A 19,107-nucleotide genomic window follows, 5' to 3' on the forward strand; every position below is an offset into this window, starting at 1 on the left:
AAAATGCGATCAGGAAAAAGCGTGGCTCATTACGGAAGCCATGCGTGTGAAGCTCTGCAGTGGTCACCAGCCCACTGCGGCTGGTAACTGGCTCGTAACTGGTAACGTCCAGGCTGACCATGCTGCCAGAGCTGGACACGATACTTAGAGAGAAATGGTCCAGATACCTTTCTCGAGAAAAGACGCGGCGACACTGGAGTCTGCACACGCTTGATGTTTCCAGCGATCCCTTTGGAAAGATGCAAGCCATCTGTACGGAACCCTGTACAAAATTGATCCATCGTGTGACTTTTACATGCCACGAGGCCTCAAAAGACAAGACCAGGCGTGACTACACCGCATCAGACTCAACGTGACCTGCACGAGCTACTTCAAGCGCAAGGTTAAACTGACCGACTCGCCAATGTACTTTAAATGTAACGCCCCTGCAGACCTGCAACATGTTCTGTGCGACTTAGCACACGGACGTGTATGCATGCAACCTCTATGGGAATGCGGCTTGGCAATCGAACCCACGACCTCGTGCTCGGCATCGCAATGCCATAGCATGCACTGAGCTACCACCGCAGGATGCGGTCATCGTTCCTGGCCGATCGTTGGAATCCATTACAGATCCATCGTGATGTGCTGCAATATCGGAGCCCGAGATCTGTAGCGATAACTCTTCCGGCGTCATAATTAAGGCTAATTCTATTAACCCGGCCACGAGCGCAAGTGATCCACTAAGTGTTTACACGTAATATCCAAGGACCGCGGCGCATGCGCACTGTAGGGGCGAACGGCGGGCCGCTATGCAGCGTTGAACGTCGGAATGCGGGCTCATTCGAAACGAGCGTGTGTGTTTCGCGCGCGGCATCCATGGCTCAGTCCAGTTGACAGGACGTCCCTGACCCCGTTGCTCACGCTTGCTGGCTGCTCGGCCCGCCTGGCTGCTCGTCTGGATAGCGCCGTGACGTCACCGCGACCCCCCCCCCCCCCCGCCATCCCCCCGCGTACTCTCTTGCGCGTGCGTGCATGCGTGCAGAGGGACACAGGCCGAAGATTATGCGCACGCGAGCGCGCAATTATTGTCTCTGGCTCCTCAAAAGGCAATGACGACGAGCAAACGTGCAAACGTGATAGCGCAATCAAGCGCACGCCGAGAGGGTCGACCGCTGGCGTTTGTATATAAATGCTGGCAGAGAGAGATAGAGAGAGAGAGAGCGCATTCATGCGGGCTTCTTTATTCGATTTTCGTAACCCCTTCGGACGCCGTGTGCACAATTGTGCGCGCCAAGATAGTGCATCAAATGCCAAAACACCGATGAAAACAATGACATTTAGAAGGTTTCGTTTACCTCTTGAAACAGTACTGATTGGAACATTGCTGCAAGCGTGAACAGTATCTGTAATGTGCTTTATACCTGTGTCACACGGTGCACTTTTGATCGCGATCAAGCTCGATCCGGATCGAAATTCTCTACTGCGATTGGCTCCCTCGCGCACCTTGCGCAAAGGAGCTAATCACGACCGAGAAATTTGATCCGGATGGGGCTTGAACGCGATCAAGTGCGTCGTGTGACACCGGTATTAGTAAAGCGCGCTGGTAGGTATAAACGGCTGGGTGCAGTGTTGCCGTTGGGCACCAGGGGTGTTCTGATAAAGAGTACCTCCATCTTTAAAATTTTCAGTGGAAGCAAGGGTGCGGAGAGGGTGTTTCGACATCCAATCCACCCTCGAAGGTGTAAATTAGTGTGTAGTCAAGAAAAGCATGCAAAACTGATTTCAAAAGTAACCAAAACTAGGCGCATAATTTATTTTCGTGTCAGATTAGTCGCCGACACCATTAGAAATAAATCAAAATGCGATAAGTATATTCTATGCACTTCGTGTATTCGTGCGCTCATAAAAAAAAAGAAAATGGCTATGTAAGTTCGTCGCAATATCAGTCGTAAGTATAGCTGTGGAGCCAACCTCAAATTTTAAACGCCAAACGCTCTCGAATAGCAACGCCACTAAGTAGTCACCAATGGCAATATTGGATAGGCGGTTGTCGCTGTCAGTATGTCTCAGTCTTGCGGGTTCACTTGTTTCATAGCGTTTCGCAATGTTTTGCATCAGGCATTATTTTGGAAGTGGCATGGATAGGTGCTTTCCAAATATGCTAGGCGTGAAATGGTCGATCTGACGTTCCACTATATAGTTGTCGCATGAAGTTCAGGACCTGTAAAGTTGACAAAGCTCGCCGAAGAACTAAAAATTGAACTGAATTGAAATGAAGTGGAATAAATCTATAGTTGGTATTTTTCTGACAGACACATGTTTACCGCTAAAGCAAGGCGTTCGTCAGCGGCAGAAAACGTGAGCGACGTAACTTCCAATTGATTTGCTGAGGACAGAGGCGCACAACGTCTATTCGCGACTCTGCTATCTTGTTACTGGTTTCGGGGGAAGGGCGATGCGTGTTAGTTTGTTACTGTGCGCTCCCTGGCGTCTGTGTGCGATGCAGCTCTCGGCTCAAGGAAAGCGTGACGCATCAGCTGAAGCTGGAGTTGGCACCTCTGTAAAACAGAATGAAGAGGGAAACTTATCGCCTCACGTGTGATTGGCAGATGAGGAGAGGAAAAAACGCCCGCGAGCAGTCCGTCGCGCACGTTGTATCGAAGTGATCGCCCGCGCCGCGTGCTGGCCTGTTTCGGCAGACCGACTCCTCATATTGGCGCTTCCTCGTCTTCAATGGTGTCCTTGCACTTCTTCCGTGTCGTCTGTTTCCTCACCGACCGGCGCGTCGTTGTTTCGACTGTCTCCTACGATCGTTGACCCTGCGAACAGCCCGAAAGGTCGTACGGTTTAGCTCTTCGAATAGTTTTTTCATGTATTTATGTGTTTCTCCCTTTATAGTTTCTCGCGTTCGCCTTCGAACCGTCCCTGGACGTCATATTTGTAGATTTCGTATTTCGAACTGTCACGCGGAAATCTCGGGGACGACGGCCAGTTTCTGTCGTCCGCTAAAAAGGTCACTACTCACCGCGTGGCGCGCGCGGCACTTTGATTTTCGTCTTTTCCTCTGACCGTTGACGAGGCCGCGTCCTTCCGAGTTGCGCACTCAAGGAGAAACGCTCAGATGTCGGTGTGCGTGTGACACGTGCGCGCATGCGCGTTCCAAACAGGATTTTCAGCGGCTGTGCACGTTTGGTGTTTACCTACATTGTCGCATTTCACCGCAGAAATAGGGCGGGCAAGAAAGCAAACTGCGATCTGCACTGTGTAATGCTATGAAACAAAAGCCCGAAGGTTTTCCAAGCACAGATCGACGATGTACAGATACACAGTTCTCCAAGACGTACAGATCAATTTCGCCGTATATCACACTAAAATTTATAAATATCTGTACTTGACGCGTACAACGCGTTTCTTTTACTCAAAAGTGTACGAACGGGCGTCAAGTGCGTCAAGCACGCCTTTATTAAAAAATGATTAATAGGACATGGGATAGGAATACTTTGGTTTGGCAGGCTCACTGCTAGAACTTATGCGTGTGAGATAGCAGGTAACTGCTGCCACTGTTACGTAGCTGCGGCATCTGTTTCTAAGGTCGAGGTCGATACTCCGCCGTGGCAGCCGCATTCCGCCGGCGAAGGAGTGCAGGAGCGACCGTGTTCTCAGATGAAGTGCACCTCAAAGAACGTCAGCTAGCCCACATTAACCCCTCCGGAAGGGACCCCCCTCAACAGCGACTCTCATTGCCTCAGCGACTCTGTCGTTAAATCGAACCAACCAACCAATGAATCGAAAAGGCATACTCGATACACCCCGGATACTGATGATGATGATGAAAGAAGACAAAGAACAACACAAGCGTTTGTATTCGCTTTATCCGGCTCTTTCTATCGTGCCTGCTTCGCACGCGCGCGTGCTGTACGCCATAGCGCTGGCGCAGCTTGCTCAACAATTAGCACGCACACCTACAGTACAGTGTCGACATATTCCAGCGCTGTGCTGCGCTCGCGTCTTAGACTCCGCTGGGAATACGCCTCCCGCTGCTACAGCTTTCGCAATGCTTTGGCGAGACACAGCGGGGCCCGCGACGCCACCGAACCGGCCGATCATCGCAAGGCCAGTGAAGCAAGACAGAGCCGCGCGAGAGAAGAAGAAAAAAAGAAAACAGAGAGGCGAAGAACAAAGTAAAGATACTACGCGCAATAAAAGAAAAATGCGGAGAAACGAGAATGTCTTTTAAAGTTCGTGTACTACGAGGAAGCATCTTCTCCTTCCGTCCCGTTACGACCAGAGCGTACACCGCGGCGCGGCGGGGAGCCCAGAGAAGGCCGCTTCCGACAGGTCCGCCTCAAGGAGCACCCCGCTCTCTCTCCCTCCCCCTACCCCTAGGAATTCTTTTCCTCTCTCACCCTCCTCCCACATGCTTCCAGCGGAGCGCAGTTCATCGTACCGGGCGCGCTCTTCGACTCGCCGAGAGCAACGGGCTGCAGCTCGCAAAGAATAGGGGAACGCAGTCCTGGGGGCGTTTGAGGAGAGGGCGTACAACGCCTCGTTAAACGCCCGAGCACGTGAACAAAAACGACGCAGTGGCAAGGCGTCGTATTCGAGATCGGTCGCCGTTCCGCAGTGAGCCGGGGTGGGCGCTTAGTGTATAGCCACGCACCGGTCTGCGAGGGTTGTTGCATGTAACAGCTCTTGCTCCTTCGAGTTGGACGGGTCCATACTTCGCCGCATTCGAAGTATATAGTGCAATCACTACGTTGGCGAGAATAATAACGGACAAACGCTACACTCTCAACTAGTTTATTTATGCTTCATAATGGCTAACGCTCGAAACGGCGCTACGGGCACGTGCCTGCGTAACATTAGCAGGTCGAACAATAATGAATGTAGTGCCAAGAGCACGATCACAGAGAGGGAATGAAATAAAGACATGATCGTGATCGTGTCTTGTGATCGTGCCATCGTGTGATCGTGTTTCTGGCGCAACGTTCGATCTCCTTGCCTTTCATGTTCTTGCTTTCTCTCTCTCTCTTTACTATTGTTTGACATGCACCAGCTAGCTCGACAGCAAGTATTATTAGCAGTTAGATGTGTATCTAAGAAATAGCGAGAATAAACTTACCTCAAGAGAAAAGAAAGAAGCTTTAAACTGTCTTCTTTCCATGAAGTTCGTTGAACTAAAGCTTTTGTATAAGTATACTGGGGAAGAAGTTAGGCGAAGCCGGTGGCGTGAAGAACACCACGCAGCTAAGGCTGCTGCTGAGCATATGCTGTTGTTGTTGTTGTTGCAGAATTCTTGTTCTTGACATGTGCAAAATATTAAGGCCTTCGGCTTTTAGCTCCTACGATTCCCTCGTTACGGCATGTCCTTAGCGAGCCGCAGACATCTCTCTCACGTCACGCGCTAAGCCTCGCCCCTCACACAAGCGCTTATACTCGCGCAGCGCTGCCGTGACGCGTTGCGTGCAGCACTCTAGTCCAGCGGGAGAAGACCGTAACCAAGAAAAGAAAAAAAAAAAAGAAGAAAAAAAAAGGGGGGGGGGGCGCGTTTGCTCAGTGACGTGCTCGCCCCTGCAGTACGCGTTAGGAGCCGATCAGCGGCTTTGGCCGGTTGATCGTGCAGCTTGCGGCCCAGCAAGAGGCAACAACCTCATCACGCGCGCCCAACTCGAGAGAGATGCACCCGCGGTCATGGTGGCTCTTGCTCTCGCCGAGCGGGCGCGGCGTCCTTTAAAGCGCACAATCCGGACCCGCTGCAATCTTGTTGGGCCTTGTGTACTCCCCAACGGAACTCGTCGCTCGCTTTCTGCGAAACCATTATTTACACTCCTGAGCGTTGTGTGTTCGCGTTTTCGTCTTTCATATTTTTTTTTCGCCGACGCCCGCCTGCCTTCAACTCGAAGACTCCTTTTTTTGTTTTCTGAAGGCGGAAATCGGCGACTTTAATGTTTTCAACCTATTTCGTGCGCATGCACGTTGAGAATGTTGTTAGAATAAATAGGGTGTTTCCAGGGGGTTGCCACTGTAGCTGCCTGCCGCTAACGGAACCGGAACTGGCTGCTGGTTTGTACGTGTGCACGTAACTCGCGCCAATGTGAGCCTGCCGATAATTGCTGGCAGCCATTGATAGGGGTTCACGCAGGCGATAACTGTTAGCTGTTATGGACAGGCCTCGCTGGATTCCGGTACTTCGCCGGGACAAAGTTTGGAATTATGCTAGTAGGGTCGACGCCGGATTGCTGTTCACTCCTACTGTAATTCTTATGCCGTTATTTTCCGTCTTTTTTTTTTTGTATTGCGGTGGCTCATTCTGTTGAAGCATGCAGCTGATCCAGGTTGTGTCAATTTTGTGGAACAGCTTTCAAGGCAAATATTACTTTTCAGAAAGCCGCTGTAGCGTTCTCGACTTAGGGTTCCAAACAGTGCAGACGGCTTTCGTGTTAACTTCTTGCTGGCAAACTGACAATTCTTTGCCGCCTTCTTTCACGGGTGCTCCTACGCCGACGGACAGTGGCATCATGGACAAAGTGAACAGCAAAAGCTATAGTGCTGGTAGCGAGCGACGTTTGAAAATGCCTCGTGCCCCTTCTTTCGCAGCTACTTATTTCTTTATGGCCACGGTGCCACCGTTACGAGTGATTAACACTTCATTCATTCATCTGCAAGACACAATACATAATTAGATCTTAAGGTGGCTGCGACTATTCATGAGACAAACCTATGCTTCGGTCTCGCACAGTAAGTGCCGAGAATGAATTATTATCTTGAACGGTAAAAGAATTATAGTGAGCGCCTTCTCGAGTTCTGCGATTGAGCCAATATGTAATACTTAATATGCATTCGGAGGGACACAAGGATGTATTGAAGCAGGAATATGCAGTTTTGTTATGATGAATGGAATAGAAAAATTTTAAGGCGAATGTACGTGGCGGGCCTACAAATCAAAGCAGCCAATCGAAACTGTTTCTTCTCTGTTTTTGTTCAGTTGCTTCAGAGAGCGTATAGGGAGTAATCTTAGACTGACTCGATTTCCCGTTTTGCTACACGCTGGCTTTCGCTATATATGCGATGTTACTTTAACGGGCGTCTACTCTAACCTCGAAGAGAACAACGCGTTTCTTCATATTTATGTTTCTGCTCATATACCTCGAGGCTCTCGCCTCTGGAATGCGGACGAAGCGGCGTCCTTCCAGGAGCCGCCTTTGGAAGTAGCCGCGAAAGACTGGATTCCCTCTCTCGCAACCATCAAAACACAAGCAAGAGAGTAAAACAAGGTGTTGAGGTAATAAAAGAAAGCAGCGCCATGACGAAACAAAGCAGCGTGCACACGTTTCACTTTGCCGTGGCTGCGTTTCGAAGGATACCAAGCGCTCGGGGTGGGTAGCTACTCTCTGTCACCGCGTGTCAGCAGAAAGTAGAGACTCTAACACCCCGTGTTCTCAAATGATCCTCGACTCGAAGCTCTTTCTCGACTCCACCGAGTCGAGCACAACGCCTCTTCTCGACAGATAAAGACACCATAATTTCTCGAGAACTGCCACGGATGATCTTAACTCGCAGGGACCACTTCTATCGAGGAGTGACGCTACGATCTACTTTCTTATTAGTCGAAGAAAGAAGCAGGAACGCGGATGAAAATAAACGGGCTGTTAAATTGCACAAGTATCTGTACCTCAAAGGCGTGGTCGCAGAACGGAGCAAGGAGGCAAGAAAGTCGGCAACCAAATACGGGGTAATTGAAATTGTAAATAGACAGCCAGGAATCATCAAAAGGAAAGTGAGAGAAACAGAGACAGCGAATTGAATGCCAAGAATAGAAACTAATGAGAACATGGAGATTTACAAGAACGGCAAGAAAGGCATTAGAAGGGAAAATCTGCACAATAACACAAAGGGCAGTACGTGCCTTAAACATGCCATAAGATATGCAGGAGCAAATCTTCGCAACAAGATAAAGCGTGTGTCTGCTGAAGCAAAAATCCGGAGACCACTCAGCACATCCTAATGAAATGCTTAGGCATATTCACCGGGCGAAACCCGTAGGTAACGTACACCTTCTAGAAGCGCTTGGACTTAAAGTGGATAACCGGTCAGCAGTCGAGATAAGCAAGAGTCGTTTCGAGTACTGGTTAAAAAGTCAGGGAAGAGACTGATAGGAACAGATCAGACATAGGTAGCTGTCCAAGGTAGACGTGGAAGTGTTAAAGAACGGAAAAAAAGGAAAAGCCTAAGCAGATGCATACAAAGTGCTAGAATGAAAAACATGTACAGCATACATGATTAACTCATGCATACTAGCTGACCGACCCGTTTATAAGGGGATGCCAGAAATCATCATCATTCTAGATCGTTCCTCCGCTCAACACATCAACTCGACTCAATGATAATGATGATGTTTGTGGCATTCCCTCTGAAACTGGGCGGATACAAATCGTCCTCTAGCCTGCTTGATTTAATCAGGCTTTACGGCATCTATGGCTACCTAGCATTTTGCTTATCTGATCTCGATCTTTTCACTTCTGCGTTTAAAGCCTCTGTCACTATGTTGTCAAGTGTACTTGTTCATCGGGTGACCGCGTTTCACCGTCTAACAAGTACACGTGTCAATGTTGTACTATTACCTATACGCTTGCAATGAGTCCGGTTCTATCAATCTCTTCCCTGCTTTTTCTTTTTTCATCCGCTCAATAGATGGATGGATGTTATGAGCGTCCCCTTTGGAACGGGGCGGTGGGTTGCGTTACCAAGCTGTTGCTGTAAAGATAGTGGATGGCAACGCCGCCTGTTGACAGAATCGGCCACTATGCTTCGTGGACATTGCGCGATAATTCTTGTAAAAATCGTAGCGGTCTTCCTCAGTCGAGGAACGGCGCTGTGCTCGACTCTGTGGAGTGGAGAGATTGATTCCAGCGGGAGATCGCTTGAGAATACAGGGGATAGCCTTCCTGTGTGCTAAAAATGTTTGCGAAGGAACGCCTGATTACGGAACAGTAGGAACAGTAGGATTACGGAACTTCGCAATGCCGTCTGCTTCTGTACCATATGTACCATAGAGTTAGCATGCGAGATGAGATGGCCGACATTGTGAAAAGGGGCAATTGATAGCAGCAGTACAAACCAATTTAGGCTGGTAAAGTATCTAATTGAGAATGTTTGCATTTAATTGGCAGAAAAAGGTGCAAGTTGCCTGTAAAAAAATAAATGCAGTTTTCATTTTTGAATGTATGCCCCGGAATACCGCAGCACCGATATGTCAGTGTGGCGTGCACCTGCCACATTCACTCTGGCGACGCGGACTGCACTTTATTTATTTATTTATTTATTTATTTATTTATTTATTTCCGAACAAATTGCACCAAGCGCGACCGCAAACCCGTCCACATTGGTATTTGCTTTGTTCGGGTTGAGAGTGACGTCATTTCGCACATATCATATGTGCCATTTGCTTGCGCCGATTGGCTGGCAGGGTGTGGGAATGATCACGTGCTCTCTGATTCGCTCAAGCTGGCGAACGCGGCCAAATTTGGAGCCATGGCAGAATTCGACACTGTCCAGAATGAAACCAATGGCTTCAAACGCTCGTCTTTGAAGCTGCATAGTCGCACCGATTCCGTATCAACAAGTGACGCTGTTTCTTCCCTCGCTTATTCAACTCCTCTGTGAGTTTTTGGTGGTGAACTCAAGCGCCACTGGAGCTCGCTGTTTCGATTGTCTGGCGTCACCTCTTGCTTCGCTAGCGCTGCACGCTTTTTTCTTTCTTTTTTTTCTTGTGAGACCTGCTTGGAGGAGCCGCGCGGCTTTTCCGAGGTAATGACCAGTCTGTGCCTCCCCGGACCGTTTTGTCTTTTTTTGCTGAACAAACAGGACCCTCTGCCCTCACGCCCCCTCCCCCACTTTCTTGCTTGTTCGATGCCCCCCCACCCCCATATTTTTTTTTCTGCAGAAGACGCGCTCTCGGCGCATCGTTTGCGATGACGAGGGCGTTACGATCGTCAGCCGAAATCTTCCCTGTCTGTCGGTGTATACAGTAGAGTGCCGTTGTATTCTTGTAAAGCGGTTGATTTACTATACAGCGAGAGATGCTTACTGTAAGTGGAGTTGCCCTAAGAGTTCGGCGAGATAGGCTACTCCGAAACGGAAGGGTATAGTGTGCGGGTATGCACGCTCGAATACAAGGTCTATCGATGAGGCACACTAGGACACGCACGGAAGGACTCCAGCAAATGAAGTTTATCGCAGTTTCACGTGCTCGACGTATACGTACGGGATCCCTGCGCTCTCGTATGTGTCTCTGTGTGCTTAACTCACAGGCCGTGCTTTCTTATCAATAGAACTATTGATATACTAGGATAACGTATCAACAGAGCTTATAACCATGGCACCACAAGTGTTTGCGAGGCGTGCCAAAGCGGAGTGGGTACGTGTTAAGGGTAACTCGCTCGCCAGTTCGCTGTCCAGCCGCACCACTTGCAATGGGCATCCGCCCAAAGTCCGGAATGCGCCGTACAGGTGCGTGAATGCCAGTACTTGTAACATCAACGTAACAGGTCTCAGCGAAGCGCTTTATCTCACTTACATCGCATATTTAAATTGTATGAAAACAGCTTCAGATACTGTACACGCCGTATACGGATGCCACGAATGCCGCTTGTGGGGATTGAGCTGTTACAGCTCTCACCTGTGGCTGCTTGCCTGCTTGCTTCCTATGCCATGGCGCGTACCCGCTACGGAGGATTGGCCAAGAAGCCGGTGGTTAAACGGAAAACGGTTATAGGAAAACGTGTGTTTTTGAAAGGAGAGCAAGTTGGAAGGCAATAAATTTGAATCAGTTTATTTGGAATTCTGTGAATTAATAAATAATAAATCAGCAAATTAACGTAAATTGGAATTCTTAAAAATAATAATGAATAAATCAGTACATTAACTAGGTATTCTCCTTGCGTCACCAAGGAACTCGAATACGGCCCTGCATGCGTTCGTGTTGCTAAAACCCAATGTGGTTGCCCCAAAGGGGAGAGGGTTTTGAATGTTTATAGCAAATTTGACAATTCTCCTTTTTTCTTACACACGATATATATATATATATATAGTAACTTTTTGGAGCACAAAACGTCACTGGGAGGAAACACTCATTCCTACATTAAAGGGCACTGCTTGCTTCCTATGCCATGTCGCGTATCCACTACGGAGGATTGGCCATGGGTCCTGGCCGATTTACAATGATACTACAGTTTTATCGCACCATAAGGATCAGCTGGCCAGGGAAATAATCGAAGACTTTCAAGTTCACAAGAGGGGAGATGGTTGTCTCAATCAGCCATCTGTACTTCTAAGCCATGGTGAGGTTGCCTTTTTGGAAGAACACTAAAGGAAGAGAAAATAAAATTGTATGTATGGTATGGTATGATGAACTTTATTTAATATCCTGAAGATCAACCCTTAGGTTGACGCAGGCGGCTCCCACGTCGGGACAGTAAGGTTTAACCTTACCGCCGTATCATGGGCCTTCTGGACGGCCTGTACTGTAATAAAAATTTTTTGTTGGGGGTCTAACAAATACGATAAGATTGCACACCATGATAGGCAGGTGTCATATCTTTGATGCCCGAGTATGCGCGGGCGAATGAATTTTTTAAAAATGCCTTTAATCTTGCCTTGATTATATTTGACGCCTGAGGGTGCGCAGGTATATTAATATGAAGTATGTGTTCTGAAATAGAATAGTTGCGAGTGCAGCGAGTGTCGTCTTTCCTTGTGTGTCCTCACCGTGTCCGTGTCAGTGCGCTGCTTCACCAGCAAGGGGGTAACATATTGTAGTTTACATTAAGATGAAAAAGAAAATGTGACATGTAGGGTGAACAATCGGTAGTCGATTAGACTTGCAGAATGGATGCCAAAGGAACGAAATCGCAATAAAGGACGGCAGAGAACTAGGTGGTCTGATGAAGAGGAATAAACTTTGTTTATAAAAGCTGGCCGACACAAGAATCTTCAGAGGCGGTCGGCGTAGGTATGGATGCCGTGGCCCTGATCCGATAGCTTGGCTCTGTTCGTGAAACGATGCTGGTCTTCAGGACTCTGCCTTGCCCGCCTAGACTCCCTCTGCTCGACGGTTAGTCCGGTGATAGCTGGTATCGATTGGTTTTGCGCCCACGCTCCCATATCACGTGGTAAGCGGGTATCGGGCGCAGAGCAGAAGGTGCAGTTGTAGCTGGCGGGATAGATGGCGTGCAGCAGGGTGCCGTGCGGTAATGTGCCGGTCTGTAGTTCTGTGCCGGTAGAAGTTGGGGCCCAGCTGGATTCCACAAGCCATGCGAAAATACGCGATGTAGAACAAAGTGCGGACGCCTGGTACCACGTTGTTTGCTCACGCATCACACGCAACGGTGCTGTGTCCTAGTAATTCGATTCGACAACACCGGAAACGACGCGCATGAAAGCCACCGCAGAGCGCCAGTTGTGTTTGCTCTGCAGTGCAGCGCAGCAACAGTGCATCTCTATACTATGTGATCGCGAAACGTGCCTGTCTCGGGACGTGTTTAGAAAAAAAAAGGAAAAGAAAGAGTTCCTTCCGCACACGACGAGACGAAATGAAAGGCACGCATCGCCGAAACCAAGATGGCTGCCGAGACTTGGCCTATTAAATCCTGGACCAGGAATCACGCGTGTCGCAAGTCGCTTCGTGGATCGAAGATTCGCACCTCCACCACCAATGTTTCGCGCACGAACTACGCGCCGTGGGAGCCGTGCAATGCGAATTAAGCCGGCGGCTATCGTCAGAATTTTCTTTTCCTATTCTCGTTTCAGTTTGGCCTCCCATTGAAGTGCTCTCGCATACGACTTCTGGGAATTAGTGAATCGGGGCGTTTCGTATGACTTGCATGAGCGCTACCCTTTTATTGTTATTATTATTCGTAAACACCACGCTATGAAGATCCAGTCTCTTCGGTACACTGCAGTTTACAGTCCATAACAGCCCAGACAACCCTTCTCTCTTCCGGCCGTAATAACTCGCAAGATTTCGGCTCAAGACCGGTCTGGGCGCACGAGCGTTTATAAATGCCAGCGACGCGAGAGCAGATCTCGCGTTATCTCGCACGCGTGGCGCCCCGGCACCGTTTTTTCCAGTGACACGTAACAGCGCCGCCGAGCTATGTACTGCTGGTTCGACCAATTGGCTTCGGAGTTTCCTCTGTGTGCGCGATCGGCCGTTTCTGCATTCGGTTGCATGCGCGTGGCAGCGTGCGTGTGTCTGCGCGGGGGAATCAAAACGGCAATACGCAGAGGATGCTCAGGAAAGGCGTCGCTGTTGGCCGCGTCGTTTTCTGAGTGACCCAGTCGGTCTCATTGCGTACGCGACTCGGGTCCCCGCCCCCCCCCCCACCCCCCCGGCTTTCCTTTGCATGCCACTAGGCGGTGCCGCTGTCTGTTATCTCTCGCAGAGCGCCCCCGGGCGCCGTGGTCCATAAACTCGCTTTGTCCCGTTTTTCAAGTTCGCAGCTTATCGAGTAAAGATCGGGAGCGCGTGTGGAGAGACGGAAGATCCCTTTTTGTTTTCTTTGCTCCTGCTTTTATATCGCCATGCTCGCAGCCGCGGGCCGCCTATCTTCTTGTGATGTGCTGGATTACATAAGTGTCCAGTGCATCGCGAATCGCCGACCGGGGAGGTCTTGGCATATATAAATACCGAGACGTCGCTGCCCTAGATTTGTCGGCCACGCGGCTTCTTCGCAAGTTGCTGGTGTTTCTTGCTGCGAAGCCAAAACGATCAGTGTATCTGTACTACTAGCAAAGTCCGCAGTAAGAAATTGCACGGGTACTGTAAGAAAGTTGCGCGAACGGATTTTAGTCACACCTTCTGTAACTCCTCATGTGCAATGAGATAGATGAAATAGGGAAAAGAATGCTGAGCGGCAAAAAAAAAAGAAAAAGAAAAGAAAAAAAAGAAACGGTCTCGGATGCCTTAAAGAAGCCCACTGTCCGGTGACACAGTCTGAGGGAGCACACATATATTTCGTGGCATTTCTCTAAGACGTGGTTCTCGTCCACGATAACCGTGCCCGAGTCTTTATTCCCGACATTTATTTACATGTACATGGCTGAGGAGAAGAAAAAAAGAAAGGCCACTATGAACTTTCTCGAATTTTAACTCCACGATAAACTCGGCCTACGAAAATTGTGTTCCGCCACCAAAATGCAAACCAGTGGAAAGCATTATACTACGTGATAAATCTTGGAGGCTTGATATGTTATATTTGCAGTAGAAAGTTAATCTCTGTGCTGATTCTTGAAGCCTCTTGTCTAAAGTCCCTTCTGCGTCATATGTGCCTCCATTATGTCTGATCACGCAGAGTTTTACTTAAAATAGTAATTTAATTATACTTAGTGTTTGCACTGGTCCGTGTAATCTTGCTTGACGCGTCTTTTGCGCCATATCTCTAACATGTCACAGATGTTTGTGGCTTCGATTATTATAATCAATGTCATAATTGCATATCAAAATAAATGTATATGCCAAGTCTGAATTTGTAGCCTTCAGTTTCAGGCTTCATGCCTAAACAATGAGAAAATTATTTTCTTTGTTGCAGAACTCCTGGTCATTATGCTTTGATCACGTGAGCGGTGCCGTGTGCAAAATCGACTTGAACTTGCTATATAAGCCAATCCTTTCAGTCATATTCCTATGCGAATAGATTTTAGATGTTTGCAGCAAAGCTGTTGAGAGGATTTCCACGATGGTTTTCGTGCTGCGGCGGGGTCGGCGTCAAATGCCCTGTGAAAAAAAAAAAGTCGCAGTTTCGCCCGAAAAGCGACGCATTGATAGCGATAGCAAAGTATGAAGTAAGATTCGTGGTTTTATCGGCCTTGTAAATTACAGTAGACGTTGCCTTATTAATTAGCAAGCGCGGTGTCATGTGTCGCGCGCGCGCACATGAAAACAGGAACAGATCTCACTCAATGAACGCGGACACTCGCTGTCACATTGCTGGCGCGATGAAAGAGCGCAAACAGAGGGGAGCGAACGCTTCCGCTGCCTGTCCCGTCAATCCGTCTCCGAAACATGAGATTACGCGAAAGAGAGAGAGAGAGACAAAGGAGAGGAAAGACAGGGAGGTTAGCCAGTGTAAGTCCCGGCTGGCTACCCTGTGCTGGGGAAAGGGGTAAAGGGAATGAAAGGAGAAAGAAGAAGAAGAGGAAAAGAAAAAAAAATGAAAAAAAAAAGAAAATTGACACAGTAACGCGAAACTACGCGCTACAACGTTCAGAGGCGGTCACACAATTGGCATGTCCTTAAAAACTTCAACAAAGCCCTTAAGGCCTTGAGTGCCGAAGCCCGTCTGGACCAGTGTCCTAGAGCTTTTTCCTCTGTAAAGGGGCGATTGTCCAGTTTTGCGAGAGCGGTCACGAGCACTTTTCTTCGCACTGCGTAACGGGGACAGTCACAAAGGAGGTGTTCAATCGTCTCCTCGCAGCCGCAGGTGTCACAAGTAGGGCTGTCGGCCATTCCAATGCGGAATGAATAGGAGTTTGTGAATGCCACGCCGAGCCACAGACGGCACAGAAGTGTTGCTTCCGCTCGTGGCAACCCTGGTGGTAGGCGGAGTTGCAGACGTGGATCCAATTTGTGGAGACGTGCATTCGTGAATGCACTGGTGTTCCACAGATTCTGTGTAAGCTCGCGGGCGAGGGAGCGAAGACTTGTGGCTGCATCTGTTCTTGACAGCGGTATGGGTGTAATCTGGGCACCATCATGAGCCGACCGGGCAGCGTCATCCGCACTGTCATTTCCTGAAATTCCACAGTGGCCCGGTATCCACTGGTAGATGATGTTGTGTCCCTTGTTGATTGCGTGATGGTGGAGTAGTCGGATGTCTGCGACTAGTTGCTCATTTGGTCCATGGTTGAAAGGAGACATCAGACACTGAAGAGCTGCCTTTGAGTCACATAAGATGGACCATGAATGTGATGATTTGTGAACAATAAACTCCAGAGCAGCACGGATAGCTGCGAGTTCTGCAGCCGTCGATGATGTGATGTGAGATGTCTTGAACTTGAGGGTAACGCACTCTGCGGGAATCACCACTGCTCCAGCTGAACTATTAGAGGATACAGAACCGTCTGTGTAAACGTGGATGCGTCCTCTGTGCTGTTCATGTAGCATTGAAAGCACGGTTTGTTTGAGGGCAAAAGTTGACATCTCCGTTTTCCTTTTAATACCGGGAATAACAAGAAGAGCCTGAAGTGGATGGAGGCACCACAGCGGTTGAGATGGTCGTGCTGCAGGCGTGAAGTTCAACGGTAAAGTTCCATGGTTGGCGGCAATAATCTTGCTAAACGCTGAACGAGGTCGAGCGGCAGGAAGGGAGGCGAGATGATGCGATGGAAGTCGGGCGAAGTGCCTGATATGCATCCTTAAGGTGTCGACTTGAAGATACGTGTTGATGGGGTGGTCATGCGCGATGGCTATTGTTGCTGCCGTGGACGCACATCTGGGAAGACCAAGGCAAATTCGCAGAGCTTGAGCTTGTACAGATTGGAGGGCACGGATGTTGGTCTTGCCGGTCCCACCCAGTACAGGTAAGCTATAGCGCAGGAGACCAAGGAACAGTGCGTTATAGAGTTGGAGCATCGCACTCACAGACGCACCCCATGACTTTCCCGCAAGAAATCTGAGCAAGTGGGTTATCATGATTAATTTCCTTTTTAGGTAGGAGACATGAGTACTCCAGGAAAGGTCTCGATCGATTATCACTCCTAGAAAGCGGTGCGTCTTCTCGTAGGCAATTGGCTGTCCATTAATTCTGATAACGTATGGTTTCATTGCTTTACGCGTGAAAGCGACTATAGAGCACTTCTCGCAGGACAGCTCCAGACCTCGTGCTCGAAGATAACCTGATGTTAGTGTGGCCGCTTTTTGAAGTCTGGCGCGCACCTGAGGACGCGTCGCTCCTGATGACCAAATGCATATATCGTCTGCATAGATTGACACATGGACGGATTCCGGAAGGGTGTGAACCAGGTCGATGAGCACCAGGTTAAATAGAGTGGGGCTCAAGACTCCGCCTTGTGGTACGCCTCGGTAGGTGTTGCGTTGTGATGACGCACCGTCCTCTGTTTGCACAAAGAATGACCTGTCCTTCAAGAAGCTGCATATCCACCGAAATACAAGGCCGCCGAGGCCGACATCACCCAAGGCGTCCAGGATGGCTTGATGGGTTACGTTGTCATATGCGCCTTTAACATCCAGGAACATCGCCGCTGACAGTCTCCTGAGGCTTTTTTCGTGCTGAACAGACGAGACAAGATCTATGACGTTGTCTATAGAAGAGCGTCCGCGTCGAAAGCCTGCCATAGCGTCAGGATATAACTTGTAATGTTCTAGATACCACTCTAGACGCGTCAGCACCATCCTCTCCATCACCTTTCCTAGACAACTGGCCAGAGCAACGCGAACTTCAGCAAAGAACGTATCTGAAGAACATAGGGTGCGAGCTGCACGGCTGGGCTAAAGTACGCGACGCGCGCTGCCCCGCTTCCCCTCGCTCCCCCCTCCGCCTTGCGCGCGCTTTAACCTGTGCTTCAATATGGGACGGGCATCGAGCCACTATCCTTCTCGGCTCACCTACCTTCGCACGCTCCCCCTCGCACGCACAATGTACGGCGTGTGGGGCGCGATTGATCTTATCACAGTTGTACTTTATACGGAACCTCACGGCGACGCCGAAGACGAAAAATGGCCTGGAGCGTCCATATGTAATTGCTGTCGCAATATTACCAACAATGCAGCCTACATTGGGGCCCTGCATCGGCCGTAGAGCCGGTGCAGTATGCAGGAACATATGTCGGTTATAATGGAAATTGTAGGAGTGCATGGTAAGCTCGGACGTAGTGAATCGTTTGAAAGGACTCGGTATTGCGAAGGGCTAGCTAAACCTTGTGCAGGTTTTAGACAGTGGCAAACCAGATCTCCTGTCGTCTTGCCATAGGATGTGTGGCAACTGTCTTGTGCAGCTTCACCGTCCTTGGTGCAAATCCTTGCTCGGATTCGCATTTATTTCGGAGCGATCTTTTTCTTTTGTGCGTGCCGTTATCATTCACGCGCTTCGTTTTTTTCTTTTCTTCGTGCAGGCACCGATGGCTTGAGGACGTCGCCTTCCGGAAGGCCATGGGCAACTCGCACTCGCAGGCCTCCGACGAGCGGCCGCGCGACTCCTCCGTGCTGTCCTCGTCGCGGGGCAGCAGCAGCACCAACGGAGGCGTGCTGCACGCCAATGGCGGCCTGCGCGGCCACAAGCGGCTGGCCGGCAAGTTCGCCAGCCCCGGCAACCGGGTGCTGCCCCAGCCGGCGGTCGAAGGCGTGCGCCTGCTCAAGACCACGCAGAACGGGCACATCCTGCACAGCGGCGGCACCATCAGCGGCCGCCGCCTGATCAGCCAGAACTCGGACGTGCAGGTACGCGCAGGGCCGCGCCTTTGTGTATAACGGCTGCACTTGAGGCAGTTCACACCGAATGGTAAAACTAGGGCGATTGCAAGGAAAGTTCAGAAGAAACTATAGACCGCGTAACGAGTGGTGGAACGAAAAATGATGTGTGTATAACGTTAGGACATCCTAGTTCGGTCATGTAAGGAAACAGTTGAGTCGGGCAAGACACGTTAATCGTAGAGCAGTTGATCGGTCGCACAAGTGTCAATTAGGAGGGGAGGGACAAGGGTGATCCCCCCCCCCCCCCCCGCCAGAGTGCGATCTTTAGGCAGCCCGAAAGCTGCATTTTTTTTTCTGGACATGTAGTATATTGCCGTAATATTACCACATAGTAGGATCCGCGGTGGTTTCCGGTATGCCACTATTAAATAACCTACATACAGCCTTAATTTATCTTTACTAAATAACCTGCATAACTGCCAGAAGTGCTTTAGAATGGAACAAGCTGTTTAACTGGAAATGTTTTCCTGGAAACGCCGGCGGCGAACGCTGGATATGCACGAAGGCCAGCTTTCTGTTTCTTTTTTTTTTTTTCCCCACGGCGGTCGTCGCCGCTGCCACGGATGCGCGGAGGCGAGCGCCATCTAGATGGCGTTGCAAAGAACCGAGCGGGGCGCGCCGCTTTTAGTAAGACAGAC

At 49.6% G+C, this 19,107-nt stretch overlaps 1 protein-coding gene across 2 annotated transcripts in view; it reads left to right on the plus strand.

Moving 5' to 3' along the window:
• Positions 1-19,107, plus strand: part of LOC126539541 (uncharacterized) — a 158,409-nt gene that overhangs the window by 125,964 nt on the left and 13,338 nt on the right. For both annotated transcript variants that reach the window (XM_050186426.3, XM_050186423.3), the window contains exon 3: positions 18,112-18,436. In XM_050186426.3, coding sequence (XP_050042383.1) covers positions 18,149-18,436 — 288 coding nt within the window. In that variant the 5' untranslated portion in view covers positions 18,112-18,148. The remainder of the gene's footprint in view (positions 1-18,111; positions 18,437-19,107) is intronic.

The sequence above is a fragment of the Dermacentor andersoni genome, chromosome 11, assembly GCF_023375885.2.
Source record: "Dermacentor andersoni chromosome 11, qqDerAnde1_hic_scaffold, whole genome shotgun sequence".
In the NCBI taxonomy this organism is placed as follows: domain Eukaryota; kingdom Metazoa; phylum Arthropoda; class Arachnida; order Ixodida; family Ixodidae; genus Dermacentor; species Dermacentor andersoni.